The 15,209-nt window shown below is 39.7% G+C and overlaps 3 protein-coding genes across 5 annotated transcripts; 1 reads left to right on the plus strand and 2 right to left on the minus strand.

Moving 5' to 3' along the window:
* Nucleotides 1–122: 122 nt before the first annotated feature.
* On the plus strand, nt 123–3,514 carry LOC100123744 (NAD-dependent protein deacetylase sirtuin-2). Of its 2 annotated transcripts, none has more exons than XR_004344868.1 (8): nt 123–395; nt 559–810; nt 886–1,242; nt 1,316–1,511; nt 1,595–1,778; nt 1,853–1,906; nt 1,982–2,722; nt 3,164–3,514. XR_004344868.1 is itself a non-coding variant. In XM_016989849.3 (8 exons), exons 1-8 carry the CDS (start codon nt 239–241, stop codon nt 2,738–2,740), a joined length of 1,305 nt encoding a protein of 434 aa, XP_016845338.1. In that variant the 5' UTR covers nt 123–238; the 3' UTR covers nt 2,741–3,514. The 2 variants fall into 2 exon arrangements, 1 of the variants encoding a protein (XP_016845338.1); XM_016989849.3 differs by having other exon boundaries at nt 1,982–2,035; nt 2,690–3,514.
* LOC100123741 (probable 2-oxoglutarate dehydrogenase E1 component DHKTD1 homolog, mitochondrial) lies at nt 1,919–7,049 on the minus strand. 2 transcript variants are annotated; one of them, XM_008216739.3, is made up of 13 exons: nt 6,469–7,049; nt 5,968–6,257; nt 5,616–5,835; nt 5,186–5,529; nt 4,894–5,115; nt 4,647–4,804; nt 4,297–4,573; nt 4,017–4,224; nt 3,539–3,951; nt 3,277–3,397; nt 3,016–3,204; nt 2,805–2,890; nt 1,919–2,726 (listed from the first exon to the last, which is right to left on the minus strand). In XM_008216739.3, the coding sequence occupies exons 1-13, from the start codon at nt 6,632–6,634 to the stop codon at nt 2,619–2,621; spliced, it is 2,802 nt and encodes a 933-aa protein (XP_008214961.1). In that variant the 5' UTR covers nt 6,635–7,049; the 3' UTR covers nt 1,919–2,618. The 2 variants fall into 2 exon arrangements, with proteins under 2 accessions (XP_008214961.1, XP_001607444.2); XM_001607394.5 differs by having other exon boundaries at nt 4,306–4,573; nt 6,469–7,048.
* A 723-nt stretch (nt 7,050–7,772) lies between these two features.
* On the minus strand, nt 7,773–12,375 carry LOC100123738 (poly(U)-specific endoribonuclease homolog). The gene is made up of 9 exons (XM_001607390.6): nt 12,017–12,375; nt 10,229–10,690; nt 9,978–10,037; nt 9,852–9,905; nt 9,719–9,772; nt 9,348–9,647; nt 8,957–9,257; nt 8,450–8,882; nt 7,773–8,319 (listed from the first exon to the last, which is right to left on the minus strand). The coding sequence occupies exons 1-9, from the start codon at nt 12,066–12,068 to the stop codon at nt 8,086–8,088; spliced, it is 1,950 nt and encodes a 649-aa protein (XP_001607440.2). The 5' UTR covers nt 12,069–12,375; the 3' UTR covers nt 7,773–8,085.
* Between the last annotated feature and the right edge of the window lie 2,834 nt (nt 12,376–15,209).

Here is a 15,209-nt window from a genome sequence, read left to right on the forward strand (position 1 = left end):
TTTTAATTATTTTTCTTCAATTATAAACCAGTTATTGATCTGTATACCTTTAAAAGGTAGAATTTTAAATTTTCATGTACGATGGTTGGTAATATATACGTTTTTTTGCTACCACAGGTTGGTAAGCCAGTTTAAAAGCCACACATCGCACTATTCACAACAAAAATCCGGAGGTAGTGAGAAAGCACCGTGACAGTGTATAGTCGAATGGAAATTTGTTTAATTTTAATACCATTGTATGCACAAAACTTTGATATCATGCGTTTTCTGGCAGTGTAGTATCTACGTGAAGCAGTGCATAAACCAATTGTTATTACACGAACATTTAACGTTATCGAATAGTGCTATATTCAGAACTATGGACAATAAGAAGGAAGTTGAGGATGAGAAGAAAGGTATGGCTCTGAAAGCATTGTTTTTCTATGTATGTCAATTCTCTCCTTGCACAGACACTCGATGCATGGAATTAAATGGATTAGCTCCGATACACTGTGCTCTGTATTGAGCAAAGACTTAACCTTCATGAATTACTAAAAGTATTTTGTTACATTTTTTTAGACAGTAGCAGCAGTGTAGAAGAACAAGAAAGCTCAAGTTCATCGCTTGACCAAGCTGAAGGTGGAGATTCTGATACAAGCATGGATAAGATTCGTAAATTCCTTGAGCAGAAACTGCACATTTTTGACAATAATAGCAGTGACCATGTAGAAAAGGTCCTAACTGAAACAACTGTGGATGGCGTTGTTGAGTTTATCAAAACTCACAATGTAAAAAAAATAGTAACAATGGCTGGGGCTGGTATATCAACTTGTAAGTAAATTATTGTCAAGTTTTTTCTCATTACTCAATGTTTGTAGATGATAAAAATGATTTTACCTTTTGTAGCTGCAGGAATACCAGACTTTCGCTCTCCCAAAAGTGGACTATACCATAATTTAGACAAGTATAATTTGCCACACCCACAAGCAATCTTTGAACTGGATTTTTTCAAAAGCAATCCAGAGCCTTTTTTTGTACTTGCGAAAGAGCTGCTTCCAGAAGGATATAAGCCGACTCCATCACATTATTTCATACGTCTGTTGCATGAAAAGGGACTTCTTCTGCGGCATTACACTCAAAATATAGATACTCTAGAAAGGCTTGCTGGATTACCAGAAGAAAAGCTAGTAGAAGCTCACGGAACATTTCACTCTGGGCGATGTCTTGATTGCCAAGCATCATTTGATCTGCCTTGGATGAAAGGTAATATTTAATGTTGTATTATTGTTTGAGTGAAGAAAACTGTAATAATGCCAATTTAATGTTGTTCCATTAGAAAAAATCAAAAAAGCAACTGTTCCAAAATGTGAGGAATGCTCTGAAGGAGTTGTGAAGCCTGATATTGTTTTCTTTGGAGAAATGTTACCTGATAGATTCCATAGACTGATTGATCAAGATTTTCCAGAAGCTGAACTTTTAATAATAATGGGCTCTAGTTTACTTGTCCAACCTTTTGCTTCTTTAGTCGACAGGTATGCAATATATTTCAAAATAGGTCAAAATCATCAAAACGATAATGACGTATGTGTCTATATATAGTGTAACGAATTTTCAGAGTTAAACGCAGCTGTCCGAGGTTGTTAATAAACAAAGAAAAAGTTGGTATGCAGGATAGATTATCAAGATTTCTTGGTATAAGCAGTGGTATGAATTTCGATTCTTCAAATGGTCGTGATGTTGCATTGCTTGGTGAATGTGATAAGGGATGTCAATTACTTGCTGAAAAACTTGGCTGGGGGGTAGGTTGTTTAGTTAGTTTTCATATATTATTAAAAAACTTGAATATAGATTAAAATGATATTTTGTATTGTAGGATGAATTAAAAGACTTAATTGCAAAGGAATATGAGAGATTAGACACCGAAACTGTAAGTATTTTATCATGATTTAATTGAAATTCATTTTAAAAAAACAATAAAAAATATATACGATTTCGTTTACAGGCAGAATTAAAAGAATATCTCGAGAAGGAAAAGCGCCCTCCAGGGAATGAAAAAGCAAGTAACGAATAATATAGCACTGTCAATCGACATATCGATACCGAGAATTTTAAAAAAATTGCACTGATCAACTGTTATTATGCAAATAGTTAACTTTTTCGAATTTATTAGAGATAATTTTGTAAATATGCTTACCACTAACTAGAAACTTTTATACGATATAGAGTGTATTGTATTGAAAAGAACTTGTCGATCGCCACAAATTTCAACTAATTTTATTTTTTCAAAGGTACGTTAGTTATTATATACATATTATCTATCGTACGGTGTACGATATTTTTGACAAATATTACGTTGAATCGAATAACAAAATAGATGATCTTCAATAGTTCTAACTAATTTTACTCATATTTATTCAACTATCGCGATTTGATCCTCCAAGAGTTGCTTTGAGATTTTTAAAACATTTTGTTAGAGATTAGAAAAAAAATGTATATGTTTGTAATTGCAAAGAAATTTCAAAATTTATTCTATCCGTATCACAATTATTTTTTTAAAATTCTTATCATAGAATTTCATTTTAAAAATCTTCTCTTGATATAATTATATCTGCTTCAAATAACGCTTCGAAATTTATGTTTTATTTCATTGCAAACGGTTTTACGACGACTTCTTCGCTTTGACGTTGATGCAACTGGCCAATGCCAACAGCTGACGTTGCTAGAGGCTCTCGCCCAGAATAACGTAACTAAAAAGCATTAATTATCACCATTAGCATCATGAAACTGTTCATTTTTTCAAAAGTATCCATCAGTAGTATACTCACTTGACGTCCGCACAGGTTTTCGAATCTGGGCCTGACAAAACTCCATGCACCCATATTCTGTGGTTCCTCTTGGCTCCAAATGAAAGCTACGAAGAAGTTACATTAATACCATGCAAACCAAAGTTTAAAATTTACGTACAGCAAGTTAATCGAACTACAGATTTTATATACTTGTTAAAAGCAAACTTGCATTCCAAGTAGTTTTACTCACTTTTTGCATGCTGGTATTTTTGAATTTCTTCATTGAGTTCAGCCACTGGGAAGGGACATAAGCTTTCGACTCTTATAATCGCAACGTCTTGAGCTCCCAGAATTTCTCTATGTTTCTCCAGAGCGTAATAATGTTTTCCACTGACTAGTATAACTTTACGAACTGCGTTTTCCTGTGCTTTTTCATCGCCTGCGATCAAGAGCGTAGTTCGGTCAAGCTTTATAGCGACTCAACTCAAGAGAGTACGAAAAGCAGACTTACCTATGACAGTCTTGAAGCTAGTACCAGGAGCGATTTCGTCCAAACCTGACGTGGCCGAAACGTGACGAAGTAACGTCTTTGGCGCGACGAGTATCAAAGGCTTCCTGAAGTTCCTCACCATCTGAAATTAACAATATACTCGTTATCCACGTAATTTATTAATGCTCTGTAAAATACCCTAAAGGACGTACTCTTTATAAATATAATACCCGTAATAAATTATATATATTTAACTAAATATATATTTTTTAAACCCACATACCTGTCGCCTGAGCAAGTGGAAGTACTGGGCGGGTGTCGTTGGATTGACCACCTGCATGTTAACGTCGTCACCATCAGGTCTGTCCTCTCGGCTGTCGGTAAGCTGCAAGAACCTCTCGAGCTTGCAACTGCTGTGCTCAGGACCAGCACCGTCGTATCCATGAGGCAGCAGCATCGTGAGTCCACTAGTGGTCATCCACTTGGCTTCGCCACTGCTGACGAACGTGTCGATTATCGTCTGAGCTCCGTTGAAGAAGTCGCCGAATTGAGCTTCCCAAATCGGTAAGGTGTTCGGTAGAGTGATGCTCAGGCCGTACTCGTATCCCAGGACTGCTTCCTCTGACAGAATGCTGTTGGCCAGTTCGATCTTGCCGGTCTGGCCCTCGACCATCGAGTTCAACGGGATGTACATTTCTGTGAAGTGAAGAAAATCGTTTGTAATGGAAACGTTTTAGAGAAAAAGTATTGTCTATATGTACCTCCTGTGGACTGATCGACGAGCATGGCGTGTCTGTGTGAAAAGGTTCCACGTCCGATGTCCTGGCCACTTATCCTGACATTGTATCCCTGGTAGAGCAGACTGCCGAAAGCCATCGCCTCGGCTGTAGACCAGTCGATGTGGCTGCCGGATTCGATTTTCTTTAGCCTGCTCTCGACGTGGCTTTTCAGCAGCGTTGGGTGGACGTTCTGTCATCGGATATTGATTATCAACAACTTTTGTCGTCGACATGAATCTACAAACTAGGCTAGACCAAGTACTTTGTTTACCAGTTCCTCTGGTGACTGTACACTCTTGTTGGCTATTAACTGCAGAAGATTCGTGTCGACTCCGGTGTCCCAGGTAGTCACCGCGGAATCGGCCTGTTTGAGCTGAGACCATCGGCCAGTGAAGTACGTCGCTTGAGGCACGTAGTCGTCGACCCGACGCAAAGCTTCCGCTAACTTTTCGGTGAACTGCTCGACGATCATGTTGGCTTGTTCCTGGCTCAGGACCTTGGCGTTAATGAGTTCGTCTAGATATCGATCTGGAATTGATCTGTAACCATCATCAGGTTTGATATACTTCCAACAGGTTTTTTGTTAAGTCATAAAACTTTGCTATCGCTTACCGCCTGTTGTGAATGATTTTGTAGGTGAGAGGATTCGTGAAAGTGGGATCGTCCAGTTCGTTGTGTCCCCAGCGTCTGAAGCAGTTCAGGTCTACGAAGACGTCCTTCCGGAATTTTCTCTGATACCTGAAGGCTATTCTCGTTGCTTTAACGACCGACTGTGACAGAAAGCAAATTTTGTCCAAACTGCCCTCCAAGCGTCCATCATCAACGAAATCGAATATTCGAGTGACTTACGTTGACTTACCTCTGGATCGTCCGCATTTACATGGATAACCGGCGACGAGATGAACTTGGCCAAATCCGTGCAGTACCTCGAGGACCTGCCTCGAGCTGCTGGTGTGGTGAAACCTACCTGATTGTTCACCACCATGTGAATAGATCCACCGATCTCGAAGTGAGGAGCTCCACTGAGTGCAAGGCACTCTTGATTGATTCCTTGACCCGTATAAGCTGCGTCTCCGTGAACCTTGGAACAAATCATTGTAAACTTTCACTCCGAAGACAAACAACCACATGTCTCCTTATAGTTTGTCTACCTGGACGTTCAAAACTTGGTCGCTCCACTGCGCATTAGGGTCATCTGAGTAAGCTCCCTCCTTAAGAATCTGCATGAGTCCTCGAGTTCTGCCCATGGACACAGGATTGACGGCCTCCAAGTGAGACGGATTGTACAGCATACTGACGTGGAGACCAGTGAGAGGCAGTTCCATCGACGAGACAAAGTGGCTTATAACGTCACCCGTCGCCTTCGCGTCGTCTGGGAATTCCGACAGTCCGCGTAACTTTCGGAAGAGCTTCTCGGCTGGAAACTTGAGCATTCCCGTGAGGAAGTTCAGTCGGCCTCGATGCGGCATACAGAGTACCAGCTCCTTCAACGTATCTAGAATTCGCAGTGGATGTACGTTAGATTAGCGTAATCGTCAAGATTCGATTGAAATTTAACGACTATTGCTATAAATAGCGAACCATTGGAGGCGAGCTTGAACAGTTCGTGGAAAAAAGCCATCATACTCTCGGCGCCTTCGCCTCCGTATCTCTTGACGCTCACGAATTTCACAGCCAGGAATCTGTCGAACGCTTGGCTCTTGAGCATTTCTCGGGCGATGGCGCGCCTCGTCTCGTCGTCGAGCGCTTCGTAATAGCATTCCTCGAAGTTCTTCGCGAACCATTCTCTCTCTTCCTCCGACTGCCAGAGAGACAAAAGGAGAATATTTCTTTATTATAAAATTGCAGCGTGGTCGTGCAATGAAAATTTTCATTAATTTTCATTCGCGTATAAATATCGTTGGATCAAAAAATGAAGCGTTTCTAAAATCACCTCGAGGTAACTAAACTCGGCGGACATCGTACCGCAGTAGATCCTGTTCAGAATGTCGAGGGCATCCTCGACGGTACCATCGGCCTTGTCGGCTCGCAGCAAACCTTCCATCCTCACATTGTCCGCCAAATCGAGGCCGAAGTGTTCCGGACGAAGTTCCGGCAGGGCTCGCGGTTTCGAGAGCGCGATCGGATTGACGACCGCCTGCTTGTGGCCGTGTTCCCGATAAGCCGTCAGGAGTCTGTAAAAATTGCTCTGCTGCGCTCGAGCAGCCAGCTGCTCTCTCGGCACTGTAATCACGAGTTTGGAATATTAATATGAGGTATTCGAATTTCCCGCCTGTAATATGATTTTATACAAAGTTTGAATTTAGTTCGTAAACGTCTGATAATAACACTTAAATTTTTATTTTTTTTTCTCCGGAATATTTTCTCGATACGCAGCGAGTGACAAACAACGACCCCTTATCTCTCGAGAGTAATAATCCCGGCATGTACCTGCCTTCGAATTGCTGTGGCGCTCTGTCCCGATGCCCGTAGACTCCGGAGCCGCTGTGATAAAGCCTCTGAGGCATTTTCCGATGCTCCGCTCTTCCCTCGATGAAATTCCACCATATCGCGGCACTCTCGCGTTTGCTCCTCGACGCTAGCCGCAGATTCCTGTACATCCTGGGAGAGCGAGATGTCGAACGTTGATGCAAGAATTAGAAATAAATAACTTCGATCACACGAGACATTTACGCGCGATCGGTGACGCTCCTTGCACGACTGAAGCTTCGAGTTGGGCTGAGATTCTCTCGACGGATTCTTATCTGTTTACTGTCGGATGAAAGAGAGAATGTACGTACGGCCATATCAGCGGTGTCAGACCAGTTCGACTTTTGTTTTCGATTGTTGCTTTTGTATTTTAGAGGAATTTTTGTCTATGCGAGTGGCTTATTTATTGGTTTGAAGTAGCTGCCCGAACTAAAATTTTGTTATCTTCTACGAGCCATATTTTGAAATTCTATGTGCATCGACTCGAAAACGCATAGTAAGCGACATCGCGGGTGAGTGACTCGTGCAGTCGGATACACTGAACTGACTTGATGTGATCTATACGCCTGTGGAGATCACGTGATTTTTCTATTAACATAACTCGTACAGTCCCGTTAAAAAGCTATATCGTCGGTGTATCGGGTGGGAATCCACATATCAAAGATGCAGATGTAATCAGAGACGAAAGGTTATCATAAAAAATACAATGCATTTCGAAAGTTTGTTAAATTCTAAAACTTGAGTTGTAAAAACAACGATGTTTTTATCTACTACTGTGTATGAAATTTCGTAATGTAGTATAGTGTGTTTACTGATAGGCAAAATCTGAAAAGAAAATAACAGACTTTAAGGACCCTGGTAGAAACGTTAACGGTTAATAAGCTAAGTTGTGGTTAACAATTTAAATAAATAAGAGTTTAAACATTATAAATTCATAGATATACACATTAACTCAAGATAAAACAGAACATTTGCTTGAAATTTGTCAAATGACTGTTACAATCCAGAAATTATAGAAGAATATCTTGCAATCGTGAAAAATCCAAATATTTGTAATAAAACATGCAAACGTTTTAATGCAAGAAATAAAGGAAAAAACAATTCTTAACTTAAAAATAATACTGTGTTGGTATAATAGACACGCATCACTAAAATATCAGCAACATTTTTGCTTTATTTTTTTACATTCAAATTTGATAATAGTGGTTAACTAAACTTAACTTTTTAACGGTTTTCACTCGTTAATTTTCTACCAGGGGAGTAGCTTCGTCAATTGTCGTAACTGCTTTATTACATAATCTCCATAAGATCACAGTTTTCTTCAAATCGTCAGCGTATTAAGGACACTTCAGAAATCTTATACACGTACATTTATACAAATTATAGGATATGAATCGTTGCACAGAATTCTTACAATAAGTTACAGGTTTAAAATTAATTGTCATTAGAGCTGCGTTGAGATTCTTAACTTTTAGCATAGTTCTACATCTACTATAGAATTTTTAAACACTTGCAAACCTCTCTCGTAGTATTCAATTTTTTAGTCAGTCAAAAGTAAATATTCAAAAGCGTTTGCAAGCACTTAAATTTCAGGATAAGCCGAGCCGATGAGATCCCTGCCGCGGTATCTGAATTTGTGCGTGACGATGTTGAACTTGGTGCCGCCAAGGGAGACGGGACAGTTGGCATCCGGTCGAGCGAAGAAGCAGACCGTGTAAAGAGCCATCTCGAGTTCGGGCGATGTACCGATGAAGAAGGTCGTCACTGGCTTGTCGATGCCGTTGAACTTGACGTGAGCCTTAACGATCGCTCCTTTCTGGAATCATACGAAGAGTAGATGATCGTTAGAAACTATGCATTCCGTTAGCCTCGAAGCCGTTAACGTGATTGCAGCGGTGAATGGGAAGGTATGGAATTGTGTTTAAAGACCGTCTTAAAAAACTTACATTGCCAAGATCGACCTTCTTGATGTAACCCAGGTAGTCCAGCCTCTTCTTCAGTTCCTCGGCATTGAAGTAGATCCAGTTGTGAAGCCCAGATAGTTCGGTACCAAGTTTCAGCTCGGTCAGGAAAACGTGTTCGAAACCGGCGCTGCCAATCTTACCCTCTCCCCGAGAGTACAGGTTGAACCACATTCCACGCAACGTGTCCTTGTAATCGTAGTAGTCCTTCTTGACGAAGCCCTTGTCAGCGAGGAATCGCATGGCCATGGACATGACGTTGGTACTCAGGAAGGTGTCCACCAGAAGACTCTCCTCCTGACGCTGAGCCGGACTGATGTACTCGTTCTCGCGAGTGTCCAGCTTGTAGTTGTCGTAGATCGAGAGGACCTTCTGGATCGTGGAAATCTGCAGGGCTTCTGGTTTTACCTGGAAGAGCCTGTGCAAAGAAATTTGAACAGTCAATATTGTTCTCTTTCTTTTTAAGCAGAAATTAAAAGCCTATGTACTTACGGTTGTGGTGCTTCGTCTTTGGGACTCTGACCGGTAGTCTGTTTCTGCAGATTGAGAGTGATGTACTTGTTGGCGTTGTTGACGTCCTTGATAAAAAGCGCCTCGGAAAGCTTCTCAAGGTCGTCGTCAGTGATGGTGTTACCCTTGCTGAACGTCGGATTGCTGGAGTAGGTTTTGCCGGAATTTGCTGCGCCGACGGCTGCAGCTCCGATGGCAGCGCCACCTGCAACTGCTGCACCGGTTCCGGCTATACCTGGACGACCTGATTGCCCTGTACCGGCGTTTCCTGGTTTTGTGTAGTCTGAGTTACGGAAAGAGTACAATTAATATTAATAAATATACAATAAATTTGGAAGATGGAAATTTTAACGATTAGCAATTTTTCTCATACCAAACTGTTGCTGAGAGCCTCGACCAGGAGTAGGCGAAGCAAGTTTTGGTGCTGGAGTCGGGGATCCAGGTCGGCTGTTGCCTCCAGTTCCAGCAACGTCAGCCCAGCTCTTGCCGCCCGTTGGCGAGGTTGCCGGTGAGACACCTCCTGGGGAGTTGTTAGCACTACCCCTGAGTGGTGGGAAGCCGTCATGATTTGCCGGAGGAATCGTGACGGTTGGTCTCTGCTGAGGCGACGGTGTCACTGGTCGGGCCGCTGGTGTTGGTGCTTGCGTCACTGGTGTCGCGGCTCTGGTTGATCCTGAATATAAAAATTATTTTTGTCACTTTTATGTGACTTTGGGATAGTGCATTAACTTTAGGGATAATAACCAGTAGGTTGATGCTGGCCAGTAGGCGTTCCAGGAACCGAAGCTGGTCTGCTGCCTGAGAATTTAAACCAGCAATTAAAAAGAGATGTTCACACATGAATTTGTAAATTTTTAAATATTTTAAAAATACCTACCAGCTGGTTGCTGCTGTCCGGTAGGCGTTCCAGGAACCGAAGCCGGTCTGCTGCCTGAAAGATTAATGTTTAAAAAATTATTCGCTCAGAAGGAATCCATCCTTTAATGGTTTTTTAAATATTTACCTGGCACCACAGCTGGTTTTTGCCCGGTAGGAGTTCCAGGAACAGAAGCTGGCCGGTTACCTAACAGAATATAAGCGTTTATATTATGACACCGCCGGAACATAAGGAAACCATCTGCGCGCAATTATGTCATAAAGGCATCATAGATCGTTAAAACAAGACGTGCGCATATATAAGCTATTTTACTTCTATTGCCACAAGTGCAGCTATAGAATTTATTTGGAAAAAAAAAATTATTCGAAAAACCAAACCTTGATTAGGTTGCTGTCCACCAAAACCTGAAAGCGCTGGACCCTGAGCAGGCAATTTAGGGCTCTGCCTACCAGGTTCTCCAGCTCCAGTCAAATCCGCAGCCCAATCCCTGTATCCCTGTCCACTGCCTCCACCTACTCCAGGTCTGGCAGGTTTGGGATAACTGATATCCAGGCCGACGTCGGTACCAGGATTAGGTTTGCGCGGCTGGTTTCTCGCATCCTCGCGGATGTTTCCACCTATGTTTCCGACTCCGATGGCAAGTGCAGGATCAGCTGCTGCTGCTATGCCTCGGTTGGCGCTAGCCGGTGTCGTGGCTCGCTTTTGAGTAGCCGGTGCAGGTGTGACCTTTGCGGCTAAGGTCGTGCTCGGAGTGGCGACGGTACTGGAGGATAGAGGGTCTTCGGTGGAGGTTGGGTCGTCCTTCTTCTTCTTCCAGAACTTCCATCCTGCGTCGACGTCTACGTCGGGAACGATGATTTATTTATTATTATTATTCTTTTTTATACGAAAATTACTTCATAAATCGTTATGATGTATTTACTGGATATTTGTACTCGGCGTTTTTGACTATAACGCATTGATTAAGAGAATCAATTGAACACTTGTTTTTCTTCGCAGAAAGAGAAGCCTGACCCATTTTATTGTTGTTATTATTCTTTAAGAGGTTTTGCAAGAGTAATGTCGTTTAGAAAGTTTCCTCGAGGAGTGAATGAGCTATCATATAACATATTGAATGCAGACTTTTTAAGAAAAAGCAGTTATCTACTGAATAGATAGTAAGAAATTCTCGGCTGGTTCCATGTTTTTTTTTTTTCAAGACGGCATTGTAGTAGTCGTTATTTCATGGCTAAGGCAATGAAGCTATAGTTTATTTTTGTTTCGCGTGACTTCGAAACATTCGTGGCATGTTTGCGAGCCCGATAATTTGTATTCGAAAGAGCTGTGGCCTTTTGCTGTATAGAACGTTTGAGAATTTTTTCTCGTCAGCGATAAATGTAAGTATATCAACTTTTTTTGTATAAAGAAGAGATAAATTTTTTCTAAGAACATTGTTGCATAGACGTATTGGCTGAAACGTGTAACAAGGGTTTTACCAAATCGTTTATTCTGCGCAGTGAACTTCGACTATCAAGGTTATCGTTTATAAATACGAGATTTTGCAAACTTTCATCGCTAAGATATAATATAAGTATCGTATAATCCTTCTTTCTTCTAAACGACTATAGATTCTAGTTTTACTGCGGCGGAGCGTTTTCATGGGTGTAATTATTTAATTTAAGTTTTCGCAATGCTATTGTTAAGAATAATCGTTGAAAAATTTAGTACCGGAATTTTTAGCACACTTCGCTTATGATTCACGATTTTCATTGTTACAAAAACGTCACTTTTAACTCGACACACAGATGAAATATTCAAAAGAATGTTATAACACGATTTACTGGTTATGCGGGTGTTTTATTTTTCAGTTGAGCAACATGCTCGACATTTCTTTTTGCGCACAACAGGTTCAGCGATCTTGGGATGAGCCGACTTGGCATTCAAGAACACGTTTCGAATGCACCGATATGCACACAGACCGAACCGAAAGAAATTCCTGCTTAACATGAATAAACGAAGCTGATTTTCCGTCGGATAGTAATGCAAAAATATGCAAACAAAAAGCTCTGATTCACCGCGGTAAAAATGTCGGTTTTGCAGCTAAAAATAAGTATTATAGAATCAATCATCCTCCGCAATTACTCGACACCCACAATCTGCGATTTTCCACTAAACTATCAACTTACCGACGACGAGCGACAGCGACAGCAGCACAATTAGGAAGTAGACGGTTTTCATTTTCCCACAGCTCCGGATCGGTCAGCAGCTCTATAACTTCAACACTAAACTCCTCTCGAGAGCGTTTCTCGAGATCGACTGAAGACTCGCTCTCTCGCAGCGGCTCCTCTGGTATACACACGCGCCGCCGGCCAATTACACTTTCCCCCAGGCGTGATTTCTCATTGGCTTCCTCTCCTGCCTTGAGACTCGGCTCTGATCGTATATACGTTCGTTAAAGCGATACTCACACTTTGCCAGCGTTATTATCTCGCTCTCTCGCTCTCAGGCTCGTTAAACAGCCGGTCCGCAAGATTATATGCAAAACGGAACGAGAGACTTGTGCTGGATATCGTCTGGAGCTGACTAGAGCTTGTGTGAGTGAGGTAACGATGATGTCATATACTGTTTGGCTGATCCAGAGGACTACAGAAGGTCGAGCACGTAGTAGGTGTTCGCATCTTTGCCGATTGCCAAGGATAGATCCGAGAGATTCGCGTGACGTATGATATTTTGTTTTTGGGCTTTTTATATTTTTAATTTTTATATATGAGTGTGGGAAAATTTTATTACATTTTGAGAATTAAGATGACGATCGCTTTTCTTGTTGTTTGTGCGTGTGTATTCTATTTTCTACGAGTAAATATTTGGTAGTCCCTATGTTTTCTTAGAATCGTGTATCACAGTGGCAATGAGACATTTTTATTATCTCCACTAGGTCAGGTCAACGCGAGCATCTTCTGTTTATCGAATTTATTTTCACGAAAAAAATAGGTCGTTTGGATGTCTTGCGAACAATGTTTGAAAACAATATTGTAAAAATCGAGTGAATTCCCAATGCCACTGCTCGTCGCGCTCTCCGATATTATGCGCAGAATTTATTAGCTATTCGAGGAAATAGGCTATAGATAATCTCGACTTAAGAAGCGATTACATTATGTCGTCTCAGTGCTTTATTTAGTAACGTAAATTTTTGTTCGTCGCATTTGAATAATTTGAAGTATATAGTCTGCAGTGTGTGGATTTTTTAAGAAAATCTTTACATTCTGTATAGGGTCACATGATTAAAGAAAAATATATCGCTGCCCACAAAACGAAAAGAACAAGTAGGACGATCATCGTCTTCGTTCGAAAACTGTCCCATCCGACCAACATAAATCGGCAACCTTTGATCGGTGGTATTGCACAGGTTGTCTGAAAAATCATGATGTCAAAATAAAAAAAAAATCACGATAAAAATAGCTTATACTTTTTCGAAAAGGAAATGTTTGTGCTAACCTCACATCCTTCCTCTCCACAATCATCGAAATCATTATTCAATTTTTCATAGCTACGTACTGGTCTCATCTCTATCTGAACTGCCTTATCTCGTGTCGATTGGGTGGATTGATCTTTCGTCAATAAAAAATCATGTGTTTTCGATGGACCCGGTAGGGCGATAATACTTTCTGATTCATCTATTTCGAAAATTGTATCGTTTTCGTCGTTTCCTTGATTCTTTTCTACAGTAAATTTTAATTACAATTATTTACTACAAAACCAGCGAAAGTTAAGATTTTAGAAATTAATCAGTACCTGTGCCGTTCTGCTGACGTTTTGTAATTCTGATTCAATAAAATTTGAGCTATCATTAAATTTTTCTACTCGATTTTGCAGGTTAATATTTTCATGACCATAGCCGTATATATAAGGTATGTTTTCATCGGAAAATAGAATAGCTATTCCTTAACACATCAGTCCATGCAATTATCATTTCAGCCAATAGTCACGATATTTATTTTTTGGAAACAAATTTTTAATTACAATTCTTGGACGCTCCGTGTAGGGATACGTGTGTATAAACTAACCTAATCGAAAAAAGATTTCAAAAAATTCTTTAATTTCATATATCCAAAACATAGGTAGTCGTTTGTTTTACTATTTATTTTACGCATACTTATATTTCTTAGCATAGAAAATAACACATTTGTAGAAAGGGTAAAAAATAATTATGCTTTTATTAGATAACTGAAATTGTGAAAAAATCTTTAATTGTCCCACAAACATGCTTTTAGATTCTATATGTATAATTTTATAATATAAAAAACAATATGATTTCCAAAAGAACAAAGCTTAAACAATACATAATCTATTATTGAACAAATCAAAATTATTAAAAAATGAAAATTCAAATTTAATTACAAAATGAGTTATGAGCTACAAATTTTTTAACAAATCATAAGTGTCGTTTAAATATAAGGGTATTTACGATTCGGTAATACATGAAGTCTTTTTTTTCATAATAATTAGGAAACTGTTTATTTTTTAGAATTAGAAGTTAGATGTAATTTTTACATCTTAATTAAAAGAATTTGAATACAATTTACAACACCTAAAACAGGTTTTCATTGTAATATTCTCATAGTAGCTAAAAATGAGTTTATTAGGCAAAATCAAATACTTGATTAAAATCACTTTTTTTACTTTTACTTTATTTAACACTATTAACTAACTTAAAAGTAAACAATCGCAAAAACTATATAATAAAATGTATTACATTTTCACTATAGCAAAAACGTGGTTCAATATGAATGAGTTTGAGTATTGTACATATACAATACAAAATATAGATTTCGCGTGTTTTTAAGTTAAACAAATCGAACCCGCACAGTAAACTGTGTACAAGTTATAAACATAGAAAACTTGGTAAACGAAGATACGCAATAAAATATATATTATGCATGCATAATAGTATAGATAAAAATCATAATTAAATTTGCGTCCAGTTTGTCGACAATGTAGTTTCTATTCCCTACGAATCACAAACATCTTGGCATTTTCACAAATCACTCACTCTCTCGCTGCACAATTCTCGAAAGGAGAAACTCGTAAATTTGTCTCCTTTCGCAACGACATTCTTGCTATCATTTTCCTATAAATATACGTGTACACATAATTACATACGATATTAAAACTACTCTAAAACTGGAATTTCACCGAAATTTCACAAGGATCTTTCACCCTGAACTAAAGCTAAATTGAAAAAATGCATTTCCACTATAATAGTCTCTCGCACATCATCACAGTTTCACACTTCACAAAACGTTGTACTGGTTGAGCAGAACATACACGATGATCCAGATGATGAGGGCGATAATCATGGAAACGAGAAACAGCGTTTTC

This window comes from Nasonia vitripennis, chromosome 4 (assembly GCF_009193385.2).
Source record: "Nasonia vitripennis strain AsymCx chromosome 4, Nvit_psr_1.1, whole genome shotgun sequence".
Classification (NCBI taxonomy): domain Eukaryota; kingdom Metazoa; phylum Arthropoda; class Insecta; order Hymenoptera; family Pteromalidae; genus Nasonia; species Nasonia vitripennis.

Excerpts from the sequence above, each read along its gene's own strand:
- LOC100123741 (XM_008216739.3), bottom strand. The coding sequence starts at position 6,634 with ATGTACAGGAATCTGCGGCTAGCGTCGAGGAGCAAACGCGAGAGTGCC. Across the intron at positions 6,258-6,468 it reads AGCGCCACAGCAATTCGAAG|TGCCGAGAGAGCAGCTGGCT; the intron begins GCAGGTACATGC and ends TCGTGATTACAG. Across the intron at positions 5,836-5,967 it reads CCGAGTTTAGTTACCTCGAG|TCGGAGGAAGAGAGAGAATG; the intron begins GTGATTTTAGAA and ends TCTCTCTGGCAG.
- LOC100123738 (XM_001607390.6), bottom strand. The coding sequence starts at position 12,068 with ATGAAAACCGTCTACTTCCTAATTGTGCTGCTGTCGCTGTCGCTCGTC. Across the intron at positions 10,038-10,228 it reads TGGACAGCAACCTAATCAAG|GTAACCGGCCAGCTTCTGTT; the intron begins GTTTGGTTTTTC and ends ATATTCTGTTAG. Across the intron at positions 8,883-8,956 it reads AAAGACGAAGCACCACAACC|GCTCTTCCAGGTAAAACCAG; the intron begins GTAAGTACATAG and ends TTCTTTGCACAG.
- LOC100123744 (XM_016989849.3), top strand. The coding sequence starts at position 239 with ATGCACAAAACTTTGATATCATGCGTTTTCTGGCAGTGTAGTATCTAC. Across the intron at positions 1,907-1,981 it reads AGAGATTAGACACCGAAACT|GCAGAATTAAAAGAATATCT; the intron begins GTAAGTATTTTA and ends TTTCGTTTACAG. Across the intron at positions 2,036-2,689 it reads GCCCTCCAGGGAATGAAAAA|CTGACGTTGCTAGAGGCTCT; the intron begins GCAAGTAACGAA and ends CAATGCCAACAG.